Raw genomic sequence first — 25,513 nt, forward strand, 5'->3', positions numbered from 1 at the left:
GGGTTGTTCGGATAACTTATTTTTCGGATAACCAATTATGTACGAAAAAATATATTAATTTATCCCGTGTTGAAATTTCTCTCCGTTGTGTGTCGCTTCCTGTTGAATTTTCGTCGATGTTAAGCCTAACGTAAACTTTTTAAAATAATAACCGTGACTATTGTATCGTTAAAAATTTTTTCTTTATTTTGTACAAACAAAATAAATATATTGAAAAATATAAAAACAATAAAAAATTATACTTCAGAAGTTAATTTAGTATCAAAAACATAAAATATTTGAGTAGCCCAAGACATAGCCAAAGATTGCAGTGCCACAGCACTGGCGAAAATTTAAATTTGCTGACTGGAATTCTTTCAGATAATTGATGCTCTACTGTTGTTCTTTAAATGGTCTATTTTTAGTGTATGAAGTTAAATTTAAAAAAGTAACTTGTAACTAATACTTAGCAAATAAGTATAATAAAACTGCTCAGTTTAAAGTAATTTCAATATATATAACATATAATAAACTTAATAAACTTAAAACTTAAAAGCTTAGTAAAGCTGAAACGCCCATGAATTTTTCTTCAAATATTAAAAATCGTTTTTTTTTTTATGTGGGAACTTGTTTTCAGGTCCAACATGAGTTCAGCCAAGCTTACAATGGAGCAGCTGAATGGTGAGTGATGGGTCTTGATATCTAGAACAGATCACTTTCAAAAATTCCTGGGTTTTTCAACCCAACTAGATTCAATCTCAGATCCTTCAGAGCAGTAGGTCCTGCCAATACTAAAAATCAAATTATAATTTCTACTCTTACTTTTACTTTTTTTAAAATTGTTTCTGCCCTGTGGGCACTAAGAGAATCTTTTTACTATACCCATTGCAGATTCATCCAGGTCCATAATGGGACAGGACCCAACATATTCAGACTGCTCATAAAAAGTTTATAACTATATTTCAATTTTCAAGATCGAATTCAAGATGCTTGAATTTGATCTTGGATCTCACAGATCATTAGGCTGATGTCTTAACCACCTCAGTCATTCAGTCTCATGCTAATCTGTACTATGTTAATCTTTTTCTGATAAGAAAAAAAATAATGCAAAAAAAAAAAAAATGCAAACAATTACTTATAAACTCTTATATAGATGAGTGATGTGTTGATAAATAAGTAATGTTGAAATTTATTATTACTAAAACTATAAGTATTTAAATTAAAGAAGAGAAGCAATTTAACGTTATTTAACAGAACTTTGAATTCAATAGCACCAAAATTGATTTATTAAAGAAAGGAAAATAGCAAATTTTCCTTTTTGTTAATGAAATTTTATTCTTGTTCAATGATAAATTTTTTCTAATTTAAAATACTTTTTTAAACAAACCTGACTAGAAAGAATTTTCACAGCTTCAGAATGCTTAGCATTCCTAAGATCAATTCCATTTACTGTCAGAATTGCATCTCCAACAAAAAGTCCACCATTTTGTGCTACTGGAAGACCAGGATGTATATCAGAAATAAGAATTGGCACTCCATGCTCTTTTCCACCCTAAAAATCAGCATTTATATGTTTATATAAAGCTAAAAATATTTCAATTTTCAAGATGCCTCTTTATTTACTTACAGTGATAGAGATTCCTAAACCTTCATTTTCTCCTTTAGTAAAATGAACTACTCGTCTATCACCAATTCCTTGCTTCCTTTTTAAGCTTTGGATATCCTTTATTTAACACAATAAACATATTTCTTAATAATGTTGAAATAATAAAGGTGTGTAAAATCTATATATCCAAGATTATATAATGAAACCTCCTCCTAACCATCCTTTTAAAGCAAGTATCACTTATTGTAATTAACTAACTAAGTGTAAACTGCCTTCTATATATAGACTTATATTTGGTAGTGATCTTTCTTCTATTCTTCTCTGATAAATAAATTTTAGTAGAAAGGTTTGTCAGCTGTTTCATTTATCTAGATATTTGAACACCAGAAGAGAATAGAAAAGAAGAGACCAGTGATTTATGGAACATTTATTTCCTTTAAGATGACCTTTTACTCTTAAAGGAAATAAATGTTCATTGAAAAAATTGCTTTTCTGGGAACTGCTGATTTCTTATGACAAGCTAATATCATGGACTATATATATACTGTATAATGCATGATAAAAGATATCAGATGGAGATTATCAGAATCAGTGATTAGCATAATTTTAAAATGAATCAGAGGATTGGAGATTGCCTCTAGCATTAATTTATGAAATATATGTTCTGAAAATTAATGCTTTCTTGGAAACTGAGATGACCAAAGGAAGTTTGCTGACTGAGTTGTTGCAGCTTATCAGGTTGTTCTCAATCTGACAACAATTAGCATGCTTTTAAAGTGAGGATCCAGGTTATCAACTATGAGTGTGAAATGTAGGGATTCTGGGATTCTACGATAATAAAAATACAATAAAACAAAAGGGTTAAGTTCAACAATCAAGTATGTGAAATCCTGTTCCACATACAAGATGGAAATGTTAAGATAAAATAAAAGAAAGATTTGTGAAATCATTCCTGTCTGTCCTGACACCAGTTGAGATAATTTCTATTGCATCTCAACTTTCAATTAATCTCTATTGCATTAATTTCGTGAATTATTTAAAATACATGGGCTGATGATGGAGTTAGGCATTAAATCCACTAAACAATGAATAAGCATACAACTATATATTTATTTGGTAAATTTATAACTATTTTATATGAAAACAAAACAATAAAACACGATAATAAAAATACAATAAAACAAAAGGGTTAAGTTCAACAATCAAGTATGTGAAAATATTTAGTTCTAACTCACTAAGTCTATCCTGACAAGAGAGAGTTTACATAAAATAATTATAAACCTAGTATATTTCCATGTTTGTCATGGAGAGTTGAGTGTCCTAGGGATGAGCAGAGGTGGTGAACTGGGAGAGGTATAAGAGCATTGGCTAAAGCATTGAGCACCAAGCAAGAGCATCAAAACAAGAGCAAGTTGAAAGGTGACCTCTCACCTTTTATGCTGAATTCTATCCAATAGAATTATTGGAAAAATCACATCACATTTCTGACATGTGACAGAAATCGGTCAGTCTTGAGGACAGAAGAGTGAGACATCACACTCAAACTATCACTTTCAGAGGAATTAACTGAATGCTTGAATACTAGTTCTAGTGGTATGATTTAAAACCAAACCATGGCTGTTGAGAGAATTACAGTCTTATTTCCCTTAACAATGCATAACAGTGAGTGAGGTATACCTTCACAAAACTATTGTGTCAGGATTAAGATCCTGCTTGATTGGAGTCAGTCTGCTGTCGACCACTGGCACATTTGAACCAGTCACAGTTTCTTTATCTCGATGCAATGATGTATTATGTCTCTTTTGGCATATATTACAGGAGCTCTTGGAGTTGCAATTGGATAGCTTATGCCAATTACGTAAGCAATTGAAACAGAGGTTGTTTCAGCCACAACATCATTTCTTTGAGAGGTTTCCATCATAAAAGGGAATCACAATTATAAATAGGATGATTCTGTTTACATAAATGCAACAAGACATAGAATTGTTACATTTCACAAACAAGTTTTTTTGGTTTAATTTTATCTTGATTACACCTTGGTTTCATGAACCTGGCCTTATTAATATATTCTAAAATTTGAGAACACTTTTTCAAAAATGGAATTATCTAACTTAGGAACATCATTCAAACTGATACTGAACTCATAATGTTTTAAAGTCTCCTTATCCAGTTTCTGAAGTACAATGTTTAAAATTAAGATATCAGAAAGCTCATTTCTTTCACATCCCAGGACTCTTAGAGCTTGAATATTCCTATTGACACTATCAATTAAACTCATGAAACCCTTTGTTGAGTTATAAGCTAGTTTTACAGGGTCCAGAATTTCATTTAACATTAAAATGGATTTTTACTATTAATTTTTTGTTTTCATATCTTTCTTCTAGCACTTGGAACAATGAGGCAAATGAATCATTTAGCATTTCTAAACCCTTAACTTCTCCTATTAGAGCAGCCTTCAAATAATGTAATTTTTGTTCTGCCAATAATTGCTTGTTTGATGAAATGATGTTATTAAATTGCATTTTAAAGTTACTCCGTTCTTCATATCTTCCAGAGAATTTCAGTTGGGAATATTCAGTAATTTAACATTAGAGGAGCATTTCAAGCTACTGGGCCTTCAGCCACCATTCCCCATGAATGTATCTGCTTCTAATCATTTAATATGAGACTGGATCTTAAATTTACAGCTTATAATTTTGTCCTCACATTCTTCACTATTGACTATCTCACTGTCAAAATCAGTTGGGTTAGTAATGAAACCCTCAATTTCCCCATTTAAGGTTCTCAATGACTCTTCCTTTTGACTCAACTGATCCAATATTTCTAAAAGAGTTTGTCTCTTTATTGTTGCTTTCTACTAGATTATTGACTTTAGTAATTAATTTCATTACACTAGATCTCACCAAAGAGCATTTTTTCTTTAATTTCTTGAGTTGATCCATTTTAAAACTGTCTGTAACATATAATGGATAGATGAATTCCTCCTACCTTGTATAGATGACTTAATGAAGTTTGAACTAAATTTCATTTGTTTGTGAAGTTGTTTATTTTTCCTTCTTCACAATATGCCTTAACAGATCAGATGTTTTTCAATCTTTAGTGGACTGTATCAAGAATACACAATTGCAATTTGCAAATAAAAGTTTAATGTGGACTACAAAAACACCAAATACACTGCAGAACATGGGACCATTACACAAGAACAAAGGAAAAACCATTACAGGGATACTTTCAAACCCACAAGTTTTAAATTTTTCCGTTACAGATAGATGGTGGCACTCAAAGTGCCAACATTTATCTGTAATGGAAAAATTATGTTTAACTTAAAATATATAAATGATAAATTGATTCATTGAAAATATTTCTGCTTTAATTCTAATCATCTCAATTTTATTGGTCTCTACATTGAAGAACACAAAGGATTGTGGGCTACCTACCAACAGAGAAAAAAGTAGAATAGAACTTCTATCAACTTTACTTTCTAAACAAAAGAGAACAGAAGTATATCACTCATAATGTGCAAAGTGTTGTATGCTAAACCTATTTATTATCTTTTTCTCTTCTCTTTTCCATTGTCACAAAATATGAACTTGTCATATACAAGAACATGAAAGAAATTGATAAAAAATTTGAGCACTTCAATGAAAATGATGAAGAAAATGATATTGTGGCTGAAAGTGACACCAAACTGAAAACAAAAAAAAAAAAAAAATCTGAGGTGATAATCAAGAATGTTCTATACAACAAACAAAGCTGAATATTATTGGGCTAGAAACAGCTATAATACTACAGTAGAGCATCGATTATCCGACTCAATTGGGGACTGGGGTTGATCGGATAACTGAAAAGTATGAAAAAATACATTATTAGTATAGTATATTAATATATCCCATGTAATTAGTATATCGCTATTAACCTACTTCGAGTTGAATTTTCATCGATGTTAAGCCTAACAAAAAATTTTTTTTAAAATAATAATTGTTGCTATTGTATCATTAAAAATTATTTTTAAATTATTTTATTGCTCACAAAACAAATGACCACTCATAATTAAAAAGAAAATTAAGCCTTGTTTAAATACTAGCCTCTTGTTCATGGTCGAGCCAGTGTTTCCAGCTAAAACAAGCAACAATTTAACAAAAATAATATTAAAGTAGCCAAGACATAGCCAAATATTGTAGTGCCACATTACTAGCAGACATTTGAATTTGCTGACTAGAATGTGGTCAGTTAACCGATGTGATGGTTGATCGGAGGTCGTATAATCGATGCTCTACTGTAATAATTTAAAAGACAATTTGGCATTAAAGTTAGGTATTAGGTGCAATCCCTTGTTAAATTTAATTAAATAATTTTATAATTACAGGAAGAAAAGAATATTAAATTTATCAAGAGATGGTGCATAACGCCTAACTCTAATGCCAAATTATCTTTTAAATTATTAGTATTATAGCCATTTCTAACCCGATAATATTTGGCTTTGGTTAGTGTATAGCATTAAACGTATCGGGTATAGTAATGATGTTTGATCAAGAATGTTCTATTACCAGTGAATCAATTAAACTGAAAGAAGCACATTCAGACATTGCCCAGAAAAAATCATTTGCCAGAAAACTTGGCAATCATTCATTGATACAACATGAAAACATGGTAATGGTCAAACATCTGAAAAGTCTAAAACAAATGCCAATAGCAAGTTATTTCAAGTTGACATGATAATGTAATAACATTTGTAAAATAAACACAAGTTTTTAAAAACTATCATAATTAGTGAGAGGATTGGGAAAATATTTTTTTTTTTTTAGAAATTCCATTAAAATTTTTTGTTGCTAAGCCTAAAGTTGCTATTTTTGAGGAGAGGTTGATATATCATCTTCATATGATTCCTTAGTCACTGCTTTCTCATAGTCAACTCTGAAGAAATATTGTCCAAAAATCCCTGATTAAACAATCTCAGCTAAGAATACAACAGTTTTGGACAGTTTCATCAGTCAAGACAACTTTTTTATGATAACTTTTGATGGTAAAGTTAAAAGGGTTTCACTATAGTTCATAAATTAACTAAGCATAAAATGTATGGATTATTATAATTACAAAATTAAAACACATGAATGAAGCTGGAACTAATTAACATAAATATCAAAACACCAGCCACACATTTCCAACAGAAAATTTATTAATTTGATATTTTTGAATGTTTTTGGTTTATTTTATAAACCTGCATGTAACTGCAAACTTATAACATTCAAAATTGGAACATTAACTCATTATATGATATTTCACTTTATAAAATAAACTGAAAACATTAGTCCAATTGATAAATTTTCTGCTGAAAATGTGTGGATGATGTTTTGATATTTATATGTAAAAATAATATGCAAAATCAGTATAAAAATTTAAATTTCAATTTTAAAAGATATTGTTAAACTTACATGACCAGGTGGATAAGGTAATTTTTTATTTATATCTTTATGTCCTCTGCACGCCTTAATTACTGTTTTATGTCTATGTAGATGAATTTCTGCTTCAAGTTGATTCCATAAATGAACATGATCATTTCCTCTTAAATCCCTTCCTAATAATTGAATCTGCTGTATTCTATTAAAAATTTATATATAATTTATATATTTTTCAATCAACATTTAAAAAATATACTTAAATTATAATTTGCAGAAATAATTTCTATTAATTAATCTAATTTTTGTTTCTCAAAGACAAGATATAACCAAAATAGTCTGTAAATTGCCCAGAGAACTAATAATAGGGCCCAATTGGGTAAATTTTTGTTATGGTTAGATTACTGAGTGTAATGTAAAATGAATGCAAAATACATCCAATAATAACAAAACAAAATTTTATTGATTATAAAACTATACAAGAATGATCTTCCATAGAAGTTTCATGAATACACGTATATAAAACCAAAACTTAAATCATTAGTCAAACTCAAACTGTCTAAATTATTTTTAAGCTATATTATTATGGACTCAAAATTTGAATCTCATTTGAATTGATCTTTTCTTTAAAAACTTTTCTAAATTATTTTGTTAAATTCAAAGATAATTTCTAATTATTAATCTTTACACAAAAACAAAGCTTACCCATCTATCTTCAGATGAAATTCTGATTTTTTTACTTAAATTTTAACTTCAAATCAGCCTAAGAACAATCTGGAAATTTAAGCTTAAATTTGGTTCCAGAACATAAACACACAAATGGTAAAACTCATTGAAATAAAGGTGGACAGAAGTGAAATCAAAAGATGGGATGAATCAATCTATACCAGGGTTGTCCAACCTTTTTCCTAATGGGCCAAATTAGAAATTTACATATATTCAGTAGGCCACAAAGGTACTTTATATAAATATGCACTTTTTAAAAGTTCAAAATGTGAATATCAAATTTTAACAACAGATATATAATTACAAAAAATACTGTATTATTGGCATTAAAAAAGAAATTTTACTCACATGAAATAAACAAAAATTCAATGCAATTTTTTACATTGCTTTCTTTTTATAATATTGTCAATATCTGTTTTTATGGTACTAGCTTTAATTGTAAGAATGTTAGTTAAATGGGAATCACTCAACCTATTTCTTTCAGCAGTTTTAATGTTTTTCATGCATGTAAAGAATTGTTTACAACAATATGTACTACCCCCCATATGCACAACAGTTTTCTACATAAATTGACAATTTCATCAAATTCATTGAAAAAATGAGCTACTTTATAAAATTCAAGAAAGAAATGTTCTCTATGATAAGTTTTCAAAGATTCCCTGCTTTGAAGTTCAATGACTTCTAGCTGGTATTCGACTGGTGTTTCCACATAATTAAATGAAAACAGATCATTATACAATTTTAATTCAGTTTCTATTTTTCTGAAGTCAGAAAATCTGGTTGGGTCTATTTTTTAACAAAACTGCACATAATTTACTATATTTTTCAAAGTTCACAGGAAATTCTTCTTTTATTTTTAATAAATTCTGAAAATGCACAATTTCCCATGGCAATTTTATCATGACAAATAAAGACAGATAGTATTGTATTATTGCATATTTTGATTACAAAATATTTTTCTGGCCAAAAATAATGAATTGAATTTTTTTCTTCTGTTATTTTTCTTTTCTCAGTATTAGATGCCGTGACCAAATGCTGGGTTAGTGAAAATATAAATTTAAAGTTGATGAAATAATTATGAATATAATTGGCGGTTGAAAATATTTACCTAAACCTGTATTATATACCTGTAATTAGAAAGAATGCCCAGTGGAAGGGACTAATTTATTCTTTATTTCTTTAAATAATAAATTAGCCCCTTCCACTTTAACATTAAGCTTAGCCTCGAGTCACTAAAAATGGCACTTTTTTGAACAGAAGAATTATGTGTCTTTTTCATCCTCCTGGTGAAAAGTACACATTTCTTTATCACTAACAACATCACTTCATTACAAAAATCTTTGAAACTGAAACAATCAAAATGACAGATCATGCCACCAACTATTTTGATTGGTCACAGTCAGTTACAAATTGTGTCACCAATTTTGTCATTATCACATCAAAGTGTATCCAGTGAAACGAGAATAATTTTTACGACATACTTTACCAACATAAATGAAAATGTACCTAAAAATTTAGGGTGCAGTGAACCGCATAAAAATATTAAGTGGGCCGCGAGTTGGACATCCTGATCTATACTCTAGTTTTGGATTATTATATAACTACAGTCGTCAATTTTTGTAGAAATTCTCTTCTTTTATACTAATATATACAATTTACAAGTTTACTATTAATTTGCAAAAACAAAACTTTAAAAAAAATTTTTTAACCAGACATTTTTTTGATAAATTCTCTCCTAAAGCTGACCTTCTCACAGGTAGTGGCAGAATGATCTGACACTATTTTCAGCATGATATGAAAAATACAGTTTGTCGTAGTTTTGCTTGAATTCTGTAAAAATAAATGAAGTTATTGACTTGTGATAACAGATCAGAACCACTTTTATTCCCTTCCAGAAAACAGGGTGTAATTTTAATTGTCACAGTTACTTCATAGAGTTATGTAAATATATGTTAGATTATCTGATAAATTCTTTATTCATTTCACTAAAACTTCTATTGAATTTATTCAATAATTTGATTACTTCAAATTTAACTATCAACATTAGGAAATTTTATACAAAAAATTAATATACAATCAAAAATTAAATTCTTACTTTTTAACTTCATGACCAAATATTTCTTTTAATATTTGATAATTATTAAATAATGTTTATATAATCATTTGAAATGTAACTTTCACTTGCAAATTCTTAAAAATCTCACCTCAGATAATAAACAGGGTTTAAAAAAAGAAACAGTAACATAAGTCCTGTACAGTCAGACACATGTTATGTTTATTTACTTTTTTACAAGTAAAGCACAAAACTGAGTACAAAGGGACAGATTCAAGCTATTTTGATGATCAGGAGTCAGCATGAAGCTGCCAAAGAGTTCAAAAGGCTTCATCTAGACTAGTGGTGTGTAAACCATGGGTCATGACCCCTTTGGGGGTCATAAGAAAATTGTTCGGGATCGTCAAATTCAAAGAAATTTATTTGACAAAAAATATAAGTCTTTCCTTCAACAAGTATCAGGTACCAGTAAAATAGTGAAATGAAATTATATTATTTATAAAAATAGAACTATATCTATATCTATATAAAAACGGATGTGTATGTCCCTATATTTCACTTTTCCGCCAAAACTACACATCACACGTGAATGGTGTTTGTATGTGGTAGTAGCCCCAAGTCTCCATTCGTGCACTATGGTGGTTGCGTCTCAATAGCTATAAGGGTGCGGGAGATATGGGGCTGAAAGTGGTTTTCTATTTCGAATGTTATGTTCAAATTTGTTTGAATTTAATTCAAACAATGTTCGAATTCAAATTCAAACAATATTCGAATTTGAATTCGAACATAAAATTCGAATATTGGTTCGATTATAGAACGATTGTAAACGTTTCAGAAACATTGAAAATAGTTCGTTTGACTGGACGTGAACAGGAGACATTCAGAAATAGAATCGGGATCAGGTCTCTAATTATTCTGGAAACGGGGGACCTAATTCTTACATTCTGTGAAAACGGGTAAGATTGGCTATAATGTAATTATCTTAATCTTCACTATCGTTACTTTTTGCCTACAAATAAAAACCCAGCGAAGCGGGTCCTTGCAGCTAGTTTTTTAATAAAAACAATTGTCTGTATTAGGTACACAGACAGAGGATGACTTAACTCTTGTGATTTCCAATACAAATCCAAACATAGAAGCAATCATGAGCTCTTTGCAAACACATACCTCACATTTAATTCTTATGATGTAAAAGTTTTTTCAAAAATATTTTTCATTAAATAAATATTCATATCCACATGCCTAAATAAAACTATTGTTTCATAAAATTATATGTTTTATGTTTTATTCAGACCCCTAATAAGGCAGAAACATAAGCACAAATCCCAGAAAGAATTTCACTTTAACTACGTTGACGATAAAAAAATGTCTACTGGCTATCCAGGAGTTGTGATAAAATTTTACACAAAATGGGGGGGTCAGAAATGAAAATAGTTTGCACACCACTGATCTAGACCACTGTATGTAATTGGTGGGAATCTAGATACTGCCTGTTAAACATTTCTGCAATTTTACACTGACTACAAACCACTATCAGCACCATGTTTCACCTGTAAAAAATAAACATTAACACAACCCCAAGAGGCCAGACTTATGGGACACCCTGTATCTACAGCAGAAATAACAACAATTTAATGGAAATATTTCTTATTTTAAGAAAATGGGACTAATATAATTCTATTTATTTAATAATTTTCAATATATTTTATATAGTTTAATACATTTAGCAAATAAATTATTTTAAATATGTTTATGAAGTAGCTTTATTCTTACCAATAACTGAATATTCATCTATCAAATAACAAAAAAACCCCCAAAAATCCAGTAATCGCAAACTAATTATTGCATCTGTAACTATAATTATTATTTTACTGATGTTTTGAATATGCATCCTTCAATGTTCAAGTTGTTTGATATTTTGAATATATATTTCTTTCCAAGTCTTCTCTGAACATTAATATTTAAAAATTTGTAATATTCCACCTGTATTTTAGTTTATATTGTTCTATTTTTCTGTTCCTTTGTAAGTTGTAATAAGGATCTGAAGGTGTTTTTCAGTAAGACTAAAAACATCTTCAGATCCTTCAAATCCTAAAAATTAATGTTTTTGATCTTATTGTCAGTTTGTGACTGCTGGACTTTTAAGATTTAAATGTTTTTGTAATTAAATTTCAGTCACAATTATATATCATTTAAAATTTAATTTTTTACCTCCCAGCTAATTCTTTATCAAGATATTTAGCAGCAAGACGAGCACCATATAATTCATTTTGTAAAGAATAAATATAACTTCTTAATTCTTTATTTTCTTTCCTAAGTTGAATTACTTCAGCTTCTAACAATGCTTCCCTTTGCGAATTTTTACGATATTGTTCCATTTCATTTTCCTGAAAATGAAAAAACTTACAATTTATCTAAAAAATAATTTATATATAAATGTTAAATACTGTCACAAAACAAAAATAATTTTATGAAATTATGTTTAATTTTCAACAAAAGTTTACAGTACAGATAAATTTCTTTCATTTACATAAGATAATTTCTTAGAATAATTTGTAGTATGCTTCAAAAAAAAAAAAAATTATTATTAGTAGTATAGTATATTAGTATATCCCATGTAATTAGTATATCGCTATTAACCTACTTTGTGTTGAATTTTCATCGATGTTAAGCCTAACAAAATTTTTTTAAAGTAATAATTGTCGCTATTGTATTGTTAAAAATTATTTTTGAATTATTTTATTGCTCACAAAACAAACAACCACTCATAATTAGAAAATTAAGTCTCGTTTAAATACTGGTCTCCCTTTCATGGTCAAGCCAGTGTTGCCAGCTAAAATACGCAAAAATTTAACAAAAATAATATTAAAGTAGCCAAGACATAGCCAAATATTTTAGCGCCACATCACTAGCGAACATTTGAAATTTGCCGACTAGAATGGTCAGTTAACGAATGTGACGGTTAATCAGGGGTCGGATAATCAATGCTATACTGTATTAACATTTTTTATGCATCCCATATATGTGTAAAATATTTAAAATAAGTTTGGGAGGATTTACATTAACCAAAATCTAGACATGTCTTTGAAGATAACACGGCACTATGTTAAAAGCACATCAAATTAATTTATTAATTTTTGAATAAGTCAGTAGTTCAATAAGATTGTATGGCTAGCAACAGTACAGTTTAACCTGTTAAAGGCAGGTTTAACTGACAAAAGGATCAGCCAGCATAAGTGAGGGATGAGAACATGCCTAAATTAGTGTTAAAATACTAAAACTGTAAATAATAATATCTAATATTTAATAGTAAATTATCAATAACTCAATATGAAATTATATTAAAATTTTTAAGATAAATCTACCAATTTTTTCTTGATTGTTCGTGAGTCTTCCACATGGCCCATTTGAGCTGTAACTTGTAATTGTGCAGCATGAAGTTGAAGCAGCAAATTCTGCAATTCTTTCTCTAATACAATGCGTGAAGCTTGTGTTTCACACAAATCTTGACGTAATTGAGCAAGATCAGCCTAAAAACAGACATTTTATATTAGCGTGTTGTTATTTTTTAATCTCAAACATTATACAATAATTTCATAATATATTCATTAATGTAATGTTAGTTTTATAACTACTATAAATTACAGAACTAAATACATTATTTAATTTAATTATTATTAATAGTTAAATAATATGTTTAATCATATTTTACTTTAATTTATAATTAGAACAGAATCTTACTCAATTGAACTAAGTGAGGAAAAGACTAGTCCAAATTAGCAAAGTTTTTACTCAAATGTGTATTGTATAGTCCAAAAACTATACTTTATTTAAAGTCAAATGTTATTGTGCACTTTAAATGAACAAATATAGTGGATTGATAAACTTTTACAATGCAAAATAAGCAGTCATATTGCTGTTGTCATCACCAATATTTATTAATTTCAATTTAAAGAAGCTAATTTTTGTTTGCAATTTTTTACCAGTATAATTTTTCCTTGATCACATTTTGATATATCTGTCTTAGAGTAAGATAATGGTTATTAAAGCCCACATTAGAGTTGACAAATTCATTATTGACAAGACAATGTCTTGTTTATAAAATCGTACTGCCGTTTTATGTTACCAGCTTAGAGGTATGAAGGAGTACATGTTGAGAGTTGATATTTGGCACAGAGTATTATGTGCCCAAATCATTTGCGCATAAAAAAATCCAGACTTGTAGGTAGTCAGGGGACCGAGAATCAAGTCAAAATAAAATACAAAATGGCGACCCTCTTCTACAAACAGGCAAAACAGGCACCTCACCCCACCAAAGTTAGGTGGGGGAGAGTACCACCCACAGTCATTCTAAGAAGTGAACTCTGACCTTAGGACTGAACATGCAGTTTCTTCTATGTTAAATAAAATTTGTAATCTAATTTTGTAAATTTGGGAGTGCTTCAAATATGATGTTAAAATGGTTTTATGTCATTAAAAATGGTTCTTAAGCTTCAAAGACGGTGAATAAAATCTTGCCCCAAAAGCATCCATACATATAGAAAAAACCCCTGAATTTTTTTTCATCTCTTGATGTTTTATGGTCCAGAGTCCAAAAATGTAGTAGTCTTGGGGGTCATTTTTATGACCAATTGCCATACTCCAGCTGTTATATATAACGGAACCAGGAAAGTAATAATATATTTTAGATCCTGCAAACTGCCAAAATTTACCACAAATCTTCTATTCTGAATACCGGTATTTTGAACAATCTCATACTCATTTAACCTTTATTGTCCGGTGCGCTTAACCATTTGTAAAAACAAATGTTTTTGCCTCAGTTGAGGTCTGCTTCAGGTTAAAAGAACAATCGGATTCCACTCTTAGAACAAACATTTAGTTTTAAAATATATTCAAACTTATGCACGTGTTACGTATAGTCATCGTTTTCTTGTTCTTCGCATATGTAGCGCCAAGCATAGGAAAGTGCATTGTCGTCTTTCGTGTTTATACATCTCCCTGTCCGGCGGGCTTTGTAAATATCCAGTGCTTCAAGGGTTCTCTGATGTGGTCTGTATGAAAAGCTCTATTTATTAATCTGGCGTTGGATATGCCACCGACCCAGACATTCATGCAGAAGGCCAAAAATGTTTGTTTTTATGAATGGTTAAGCAATACTGGACAATAAAGGTTAAGTGAGTATGAGATTGTTCAAAATTTACCCTTGCTGTGTCATAAAATGCCATGTCTTCTGTACAACTTAGTTAATTTAAATGCCAGTTGCCTTTATTAATTTGCGTCATACTATTTTAAACAATAGAATTTTCTGTTGTTTTACCAACAATTATTCTTTGTGAGATCCGAAAGGCCCCTGGGCCTCATTTATAAATTTTTATTAATATGTTTAAAATATCGACAAAATATTATTTCATTTTGTGTGAAAAAACTAGTGTTTTAGACGTGGGAAAAATTGATGACCAATGTTATTTCCTTTCATCGAGGAGAACATCCGCTGTTTTTCCCATATCTAGTTAAAAATCTCGCTCAGATGGGAAATGGTTACCCCTCATTCATCCCCCTTTCATCCGTTCTCACGAAAGAGTTACTGAACGATGATTGGACGAAATTTTGAGATAAAAGGAGAAATTAGTCAGAATTCGAGGAGTTCTCAGACCGATTTGAAAGTGCCCAGACTCCACATACGTTCCGAGGAGGTCAGCGACGAGTTCTTCGACAGACCCGAAGCATCCAAAACTCCACATACGTTTCCTCCCGATGGCCAACGCCCATAACGGAGTCCGATAGACTAAGTCCCAAGTCTACATATAGAGGAAGTGATATTTTTATATTTGTGCATGAATTGATCTCCCATACGAAAGTAATATGAAACTCTATCTACAAGGTGTCCTTTACCTACAGAAACGAAGACGACGACAACTAACAGGTCGTATATTTATAATCATTTGTGAGCTCTCTCTCGAACGCGCATTAGCTTAGGTTAAGTTGTAACCTTTAGCTTATCGTATTATCGTTGTATTTGGTTATTTGTATTCGTTTGTTTGGATTTATTAAATATACTCTTGTTTTATTTTATAAGTATGTCTCCTCTATTTATTCCGAATCAGATCTCCTACGCGTGTTAATCCGCATGTAAACAATTGATTAACTGGTGTCGGGAACCTGACAATTGGGATAAAGACCTCACAGTCGAGAATTCCCCTTTTACCTAAATATCACCGCCCTCCGGTCAAACAAATCTTGACATAAGATCGGATCTTACGATTCGAAACTAAGGATACAGATTTCGGTTAATCTGTGCCGATTAAGTGGTATGAACGATCCTAAACGGTGTTGTACCCCCGGCTGATCTCACATCTTTAATATATTTTTTTAATTATTATTTCTATAAAGTATTATTATAAATCACAGAACAGATATGTCAGAGGACTGCTTAGAGTGGCCAACAACAGAGCAACTAGTATTTTTTTCATAAACATCATTTATATGCCAATCTGTAGAATTTTAAAACCTTAAACACTAACATATTTTAAAATTGTAAAATATAACTGTCACTCTTTCTCAGTGATCATATCAAAACTTGGTCACTCTGCCCTGAATATCAAATAACTTTTCATAAATTTTAATAACTAATTTGTCTTAAAATATATATATTTTGCTTCAATTATCATATAAAAAAGGTTTAAATTTTTAGTTACAACTAAATTTATTCATATTATTTGGTTTTTATCATTTAAAAAAAAAAATGTTTAAATACAAAGCAAACAACATTAATAAAAGAGAATATTTATTTCTAACTTCACAAAATACTCTTTCTACTATACAACAAACTATTCCCAGGCATCTAGGCAAGGGAAAGCTAAAGCCTCCTCTGAATTATTGCTGAATTATTATAGAGTGAAAGCCAAGGCAGTTAAAGCATTAGCTATGGCCACTGCTGAATAAAATTTGAGTAATGAGACCCCTTGAAAGAAAATTCTGGCTTTGGGCATGACTATTCTTCATTTATCTTATTTAGGTATAAATTTGCATTCATGTAAAAACAAAAAATAAGAAAATCCATAAAACTACTTTATTGGAAAACTAAGCTAAAAATATGAAAAACAAATAACAATACTTTAGAGCTTCCCTTATCATCAGGAATACTCACATTTACTAAATATTACAAAAATACTTTTAATTATAATATTGAATTATAATACTTAGAGATTGGTTTTGACTTTGTTAGGTGAAGAATCATATCCTAAATTTAAACAACATTAGTCATAAATTTTGTTAATTAGCCTGTACAATATACTTCATTATAAAAAGCTTTTCATTTAGAACACAATGATCTTTTTCTGATATTGGTTCTGATAATATAATACAATAATGATCTATTGTTACATTCATCTCATTCATTATTTTCTTTGAATAGTGGACTAATTAATTAGAATTCTTATATTTTGCTTCATAACTATATTTTCAAAATTGTTTGTTTTAATAAGATAAAAAACGTTTCAGAAATGAGATATATACATATTTCAGAACATTCTATAACATATTTTTCTAAAATATCATATAGACTATACTACTGGTAATATAATATTCTGTTGCTTACAAGATGAAATAAATAGTAATGAGAAGCTAGTTCAAAAAACCAACAGAAGGATTCAAAACACTTCAAAGTTCTATCAGATCATTAAATATCTGATATGGAACAGTGATATTCCAATTCAGATAGTTGCAAAAAAACTGTTTATTGATTACTACAAACCTGTACTGACACACAATTAAAATACAAAGCTTAACAAGTACACAAAAAAGTCATGGAGATAAAATAGTTGAGAAATATGCAAACAACAAGAGATTAAATTACAAATTCAATGGTCTGGGAAGAACTGAAAACAGACAGCCTAATTAACAAAATGCAGTCAGCAAATATCAAATGATATAGTCATGTTAAGAGGATGGACAACAAGAGAGCATTCAAATCTGCTTGAGATGAAACTTTCAAGACTACAAGCTAGATACTGATATGGATTGGAAGATCAAAAAAGATATAGAAAAGAGATAAGAGACAGAATGGAATTGAAAAAGAAGCATTATTGAGAGAGAGAGAAAATTAATGAATATTACCCCATACCTGACTCTTTGATGAGGACATGAAGATAATACTGTATACATAGATATAGTCTATAGCTTGACAATATAGAAAGATTTCAAACTCAGCAGAAAGCACTTCCCATTAACAACAATTTCTATTATCATCATCATCAATAAATCTAAATAAATCATAGATATTTATTCTTCCCTATTACAAGGGGGTTGCAGTTAAATGTTTACTTGTTTTTACTTACAATACTTTTTGTTTTTAAATTTACACTTAATTTTCGCGAATACATTTACATATTCTTTAATTTTGAAACTTATAATTTATTATTCTATTTCACTAATACTATCATATTTTGATACTACATTTGTATTAATNTTTTTGTATGTTATTCTTCTCAATTATCATAGCATTTTCTAGTAACATTAACCATAATAACTGAGGTTTCCCTGTATTTAATACTATTGTTTTAATACAATGAAAAGAAAAAAATCATATATACTAATTCCAAAATTATTTAATTTATTTAATTTGAAACAAACATTTTTGGCTCTTTCATAGGACTTCTTCAGATTTTACACCGAGTTTTACAAATTAAAGTTCAGTTTCAAGAATGCACTGGTGTTTTAAAATACAAATTTAGCATTTGAAATAATATTTAAATACAAATTTAACATTTAAACCTTGAATATTGTGTAATGTCCTTTGAAAAATTTTTTTAAATATTGCTGGAATTTACTATATATAGTTTCTTCTTTTCATTCTATTTTTGTTCCAGTTTTTGCAACTGTTTAGTAAATACTGTTTTAAAAAGTTAAAACTAAAAAAAAAACTGAAGTAAAAAGGAAAAAAATTGAATTTTATTCAAAAAAAAAAATACTTGACAGCAATTAGACAATTATACAATCCCTATTAATCATTCTTTGTTAATCTACTAACTTTACAATCATATCATCCTTAATAGAATGTTAAAGTAGTTATAATTAACCATACAGTTGGAAGATATAAAAGGAAATGGTGTCATTAAGAGAATGGTCAGAAGTAGAACTTCAAAGATGCTCTTGAACAAAAAACAACAAGAAAAGACACCCAAAATTTGCAACAAAAATGGAGAGCAGGTCACTTAGCCTAAGAATTCGAACAGGATAATGATGACAAATTTATAGTATCAGTACTAAATTAGCTATAAGCACAAACAGATCTATCTTGAAATAATTGTAATTAAAATTTTCATGCATACACTTTCTCTCCTTTATATAGTAGTAGTAAAATATTAAAATCTGCAATTAAAAGCTGAAAAAATATATATAACATAACAAATTAATTAATTTTTATCTTTTTAATTTGCATTTCTTGAATCTTTTTGCTCACATATCACTTTCTGTTTCCAACTTATCATAATCATAAATGCATTAACAACTTCTTATCTAAGCAAGTGAACTCGATTAAAATGTAACTTGATAACCATTAATGTTAAGAATTTTAAGGAAAAAAAGAGGACTAAGTTGCAACAGGAAACGCTATCTGATAAATTTGTCATTAAACCTCATTAAAAATTGCAAAGGTGTGAAACTTCGAATATGTATTTATGAAATCTGTTACAAAAAATAAATAATTAAAACAATTTTCTCACTCTCTATATTTAGTATATTACAGTAAGACCTTGTTCAGTGTTTCCTCGATTAACACTAATTTGATATAATGTGGTCCGTTCAAAGCCTAAAAAAGGCTCAAAATTTATGCTTATTCAAATTATCGCTGCATTTCATTGATTCATATATATTATTATTATTCCCAAACACGAACCAATCAGCAAAAGGTGGCAATTTGTCATAGCACTGTACTTCCCCTAAATATATGTTTGTTTGGTGCAATTTTGGAAAAAATATATCATCATGGATGCCATAGGCAATATCGTCTTTGCTTGGCAAGAATTAACTGATAAATGCATGAACAGAGTACAAAAGAAGGTATGGCTGGAGATATCCAAGGATTCTCAATGAGAAGAGCCTATTCTTGACCAAATTGTCAATCTAATTGATACAGCAGGATTAGGAGATGTAGATGAGCAGGATATTGAGGAGTTACTGCAGGTGTTTGGTGAGAGCCTTACCAATGACAACCTTCAAGAACTAGCAGAACAAGGAATTTATGTAGAACTGGAAAATAGTGATTTTGAAAACAAAAAACCCAAAGAATTTGTTACAGATATCCTCAGTAAAAGTTTGGTAACAATAACTGAAATCATTGATCAAACTGTTGTGAGTGATCCAGATTTTGAAAAAAATGCAAAAGTAAGATGAGGCATTTTGGATGCAATCTCCTGCTACTACTGACATTTTCTTAATGAAAGATAAAGAAAGCATGACAAATGACACTAGACAAGTTCATCACAAAAAATAAAAAAAATCAAGAATTTCAGAAGAGCCGGGACCTTTGTCACAAAGATGAACTTTATATTTTTGTGTGCATGTTATTTAACATATTATTATGCAAATTAATATAAAATAACTTAAAATTAAAGTAAAATCTGTATTTTTGGCCACATGATCCCCTTTCCCTATTTACTACGGATTAAAATAACCTTGTTTAATTAATTCTGTTTCATTTAGTGCTTTGTCATCTAGGAATGCATCCTAAACAAAGTCTTACTGTATTAGAATTTCAAATCAAACATTGAGAAGAATCTCCCACTTTATAAAAAAAGGCAAAAATGAATTTAATATAATTCCATAAAAAAACTGAAGATTTAAAAATTTAAATTGTAATGAAATTTTTATTTCATTACAATTTAAATTTATGATATGTATTATTACTGATTAAAAGAAACTTTAATTTATATTACTTTCAGTTATATTTTTATATAAAAATTTAAATTTTGAGGTCCTCTATGCCTAGGACTGGAGTCAAATAGTCTTGTCAGCCTCCCTCTATGCAGGTTTGAATTTACTGACAGTGCAATTACATTTAAAAAATAATTTTAATAATCAAAACATTCAAATTTTGGAGTTTAATTATATAAAAACAATAATATTTCATGTTGTCCTGACACACAAATTGTTACAAAAGTTAACTTGTAAAAGCCTAAAACTTTTATTCTTTCCTAAATAAACAATATTAATGCAAGGAAACACACTTTCTATAAATATTAGATTAATGATTACAGTACAGTCTCAATTATCCAGTCTTGAGGATAGTGAATCTGAATAACAAAAGTCTGGATAATATGTAACGCCCGCTGTATTTAGAAACACAGCGTTAAATAGACTTAGAAATGAAACAGAAACCTACAAAAAAATCTCCATATAAAGTAATAAGATTGAAAAAATGAATAATGTTTTTAAAATAAAATCTAAAAGGAAACAAAAGCTAGAATTATTACATTAAAAAATTAAGAAAAAGAATGTATTTTGATAAAATTGAATTATACTTTGTTTTTTCCTTAGATTTACTAACCTTTTTTTAAACAGTTATGACGTCTAACAAAAAAACAAGTTAAATAACCTGAGGCTGGATAATCGAGATTATCGGAGTTTAAATTTTTTTAATTAAAGAATAAACTCGTCTACTTTTTGAATCACTAATTAAAATAATAGAATTAATTAAAATCCTTTCGATCTTCGCAACTTTAAGGCAATTAGTGAGAGGCAAATCGAAAATTCAATACGAAAGAACTTCCAAGATGGCTGATATTTTTTTTATATTATCGTATATTGTCTACAGAAGATTATCTTAAAAGTCGGCTCAAACACTTCGCCCGACACGTCCCGAATCAATTTATGTGAAATTATTCTTAATCTAAGCTGACGAGGTTGGTTGAGAATGAAAAGCAAAAACTTACTTATGGGCGTCGAACTATTTATTATTGAAACATATTTACATATTACAGGCTTCCTGGACCGCTACAATTTACAAAATACGGCTAAGATCCATCGTAATCTGTTTCGGTAACTGGATAATCAGCATCGTAATCGCTGGTGGTTCCATTAACATCCATCATGCGTCCGAGTTGATCGGAATCGTTCGTAAATTCCTGAAAATCATTGGCGTCTTCGAATCGAGTTCCGTTTTGCATCGCCATTTCGGATAATTGTTTCCAATTCTTATGTCCAAGAGAGCATTTGCTGACGTGCTTCCTGATCTCCCTTATCGTTTCGTTCTTACAAGATGACGCGGCTGCTAATATCTTTTCTAGAGTCGCAGCTAGTTTAATCCCGTTCTGTTGTACTTCGGCTCCGATTTTATATACGTCAGAAACCGATCTGTTCCTCATTTCTAATACCATCTGTTGTAGAATGTCGTAAATTTGAGTCTCCTCTTCCTGAATCCGTTTACAAGTGCTGATAAAAGTATTTTGAGCCACTAGCAAAGTAGCGAAGCTGGTATCGACGGTTGATCTCAACTCGGTCACTTTTTTATCCAAATTCCCACTCACGTCCGCTAAAGTAGCGTGATATTTGGAGCTTTGTTCTATCCTGTCTCGCTGTTCTTGACGGAGTAGACTCTGACTCCTGTTTCCATTTTCCAGAACTTTAATCAACAGCGATTTCTGTTCGTCCGAATTCCTCTTAGATTCCTGAATGCTGTTCATGAGCTTTTTTGTAGATACTTCAATATCCGTATCCAATTCTTTAAATCTGACTTCTTCCATTTTAACTGATTTCTCGACTAAAGAAGTTAAACTTTCCATCTGTTGCTGAAATTGCGTTTGAATGCGCGCTGAAGTTTCGCATCGAGTGGCCAAACTTCTACTCTGGCCTTCTCCATTGCAATTAAAGGAGATATTATTCACTGCCACTGTTAGCTCCTTGTGAAATCTATCCATTTTATCACCCAAATGATTCAAATTGTTCTTCGACTTCGCCTCCTCGTCTATCAGAATTTTATCCACATTACCAAGTATCGTCACTGTATTAGTATCCAATTTATCCATCCTTTTCTCGAATAAGTTAACCAATTCTTCCTTCAAAAATATTCTTAGATCGCTAACACTGTTAACCACGTCGTCGACTTTCAGAAACTTTGACAAAACTGTTGATTCGAACTGCAGATGCCTGTCATCGCTTTTTACTAACTTTTCTAGTATATCGTCAACAGAATTATGTAAATCTCTTTCGAGTAACTCCAATTTGTTAGTTATTCTTTCCATTTTTATATCTATTTTGGCATCTAGAAAAGCTGCTTTATTATTTAACTTATCATTAAGATGTTCCATTCTTCTAGATAGATGTTCGTTGGAAAATTCTTCCTTAATGTCTTTACCTATAACAACCTCTTCCACTTTTTCCATTCTTAGATCGAACTTCGTTTCCAGTCGTCCTAATTTAGTTTCTATATTTTCCAATCTCCTTACCAATTGTTCTAGCGAAAAGTCCAATCTAGCTAATTTCAACGTGTAGCCAAACGTATCTAAACCACGCAATCTATCGTCTATAGAAGCTAAAACATCCTGAAGTACTTGAGGAACGTGAATCCATGCATCTGTAGTTAAATCCAGGCCTCGAGATTTATTTTCATCGTTGCTTTGTTTCTCTCGCAGTCTTTGTATTAATGAAGAAGAGACAAGAGTATCCATACAACACGCCCATAGGACGAAGCTAGATACCAAACGTCGGACATGCATGACTCCAGTAGAGATCCGTTCGAGCAAGTGCATATAAGCTTTAGAGGTCACGTGTCGGCCAAGAGAACGTGTTTAGTGTCACCCAGAATGACAGACTCGAGTGTCTCGAAAGGACAGCTCCTGCTTTGTTTCATCTATCATCAGACATAAATAAATAAAATGTTAGTGATTCTGAGAAGGAAACGATTCTCTAATGTTAGACGTTTAGGTATTTATAAAGGGTAATCTGAACTACTTCGTGACGTGATCATACAGAGAAAGTAGACCTACCTTCCATTTAACTGGTGGCAAGGTCATTTTGTTAAATATTATGAACAAGAAATTATGGAGATTTACAAATCGTCCATTACTACAATTTAATAAAGCAAGTATTTTAATATATTGTTCATTAAAATGTCCTAAGATAATATTTTAACTTAAAGCTGATTTGCCCGGAAGGGAAAATTGAATAATAATAGCCTATATCAACATATCAAAAAACACATTAACATTTTATTAAGTAATTATACATAGAATTATGGAACTAAACTGGTTAAAATTCACTTCAGAACTAACACAATTTGTACAAATAAACTCGGAATAGATGTATTTAATTTATATGAAACTGCAATAAATTCTTGGTACAGGTTCAAAAGCAATGCAAGTTAACGATTTTTCAAAATTAAATTGTCTTATACAGTATATTGTATAAAACCTTCTTTCCCTTATTTCGCGTGGGCAATCTTCCAAGCATTCAATATAATCAACATTGCCATTTGCCAGACCTTTTTCCAGCACTTATCTATAACAAAATCTCCACCTTTCCATCCTTCGTTTAAAAATGAATTCACAACCATGCGTTTTTTAAACATAAAATACACTTCTTTATATTATTTTATATATATATATATATATATAGATGAAGATGCAATGCCTGACTCTCTTATCGAACTGGACGTGAAGATACTTACAAATCTTAAATTTTGGTGCGTGTACATTACCTGAAAGTTTGTTTATGAATGATAAAATCTAAGTTGTTTTGTTTACTTCTAATATATATATACATACATACATACATATATACACACACACAAACATATATATATATTTATTTATTTATTTATTTTTAGAAGTAAACAGTCAGGCATTGCATCTTATGTAAGGTCACAGAGCTTTAATGCAACGTGCTGAAAATATAAAAATGAAACGATATCTTGAGTGAATATTACTTTATTCAATTCAAATGTATTTGCAGATACGTAAATAGAACTCGATTATGGAGATTCAGTTCCCAAAAAGACAGAATTCGCTTCTATAAGGAAACGTAAATAGCATATTATTAAATATAAGACGGACATTGTACTTTCATTGCTAATGGCAATGTTATTTACAACCTCGATTCTGAAAAATTCCTGATGCAAAAGAATAAATCTTTCAATCATAATTCGATATTCTGCTTGTCATCTTTTCATCTGTCAATAAAAGATCGTGGGATTAAAATGTAATAAAGTGATCATTTATTCACAAAATCTTCAATTTATAATTACGAATACTACACATTTATTTTCATTCAATTTAAAATTCTAATGGCATAGAAATAAAATGAAACTTGTGGAATTTAATGACGTGAAATGCTGCTGAAAGCGAAGGTACGAATTGCAGAAAACTAGAAAACTGATTGAAAACTTTGATTCTAAATATTGATTAATCTTTTAGCTTATCATCATTTCAAATTCTAGAAAAATATTCCAAGTATTGCTCAAGAATTTATTAAAATAAGTTAATGCTGACCCACAAAATTTTGAAGTCAAGATACAAATTAAACTGAGATAATAAACAGTCAAGATATTTTAACAGTTATGTTATCTTTTTTTTTAATATTTTACGAAAATTTAAGACTAAGCATTTAGTTTTAGAAAGTTCTCTTTAATTTATTGTTGTTTAATTTAAGCTCGGATATGCTTAAACGAAAACGAATTCGTCGTACAAGGGCTATATGAAATACTGTACCATATAAACGGTACCGTACAGTACATATAGTACAGTATTTGGCTATATCGCA

General features: G+C 29.8%; 2 protein-coding genes and 1 pseudogene across 2 annotated transcripts in view; all 3 read right to left on the bottom strand.

The window, feature by feature from the left end:
- The window catches only part of LOC111618620 (Golgi-associated PDZ and coiled-coil motif-containing protein-like), a 53,427-nt gene that overhangs the window by 9,930 nt on the left and 17,984 nt on the right, over positions 1-25,513 (bottom strand). Inside the window, exons 2-6 of the mRNA XM_023360175.1 lie at positions 13,126-13,290; positions 11,972-12,147; positions 7,018-7,183; positions 1,607-1,702; positions 1,367-1,531 (exon numbers count right to left, since the gene is read on the bottom strand). Coding sequence (XP_023215943.1) covers positions 1,367-1,531; positions 1,607-1,702; positions 7,018-7,183; positions 11,972-12,147; positions 13,126-13,290 — 768 coding nt within the window. The remainder of the gene's footprint in view (positions 1-1,366; positions 1,532-1,606; positions 1,703-7,017; positions 7,184-11,971; positions 12,148-13,125; positions 13,291-25,513) is intronic.
- LOC111618621 lies at positions 1,740-5,396 on the bottom strand (annotated as a pseudogene).
- LOC111618619 (golgin subfamily A member 4-like) lies at positions 21,258-23,820 on the bottom strand. Its single transcript, XM_023360173.1, has one exon. The coding sequence runs from the start codon at positions 23,503-23,505 to the stop codon at positions 21,772-21,774; it is 1,734 nt and encodes a 577-aa protein (XP_023215941.1). The 5' UTR covers positions 23,506-23,820; the 3' UTR covers positions 21,258-21,771.

Source organism: Centruroides sculpturatus, unplaced genomic scaffold (genome assembly GCF_000671375.1).
Source record: "Centruroides sculpturatus isolate CEXI.00-Female unplaced genomic scaffold, Cexi_2.0 scaffold94, whole genome shotgun sequence".
In the NCBI taxonomy this organism is placed as follows: Eukaryota; Metazoa; Arthropoda; class Arachnida; order Scorpiones; family Buthidae; genus Centruroides; species Centruroides sculpturatus.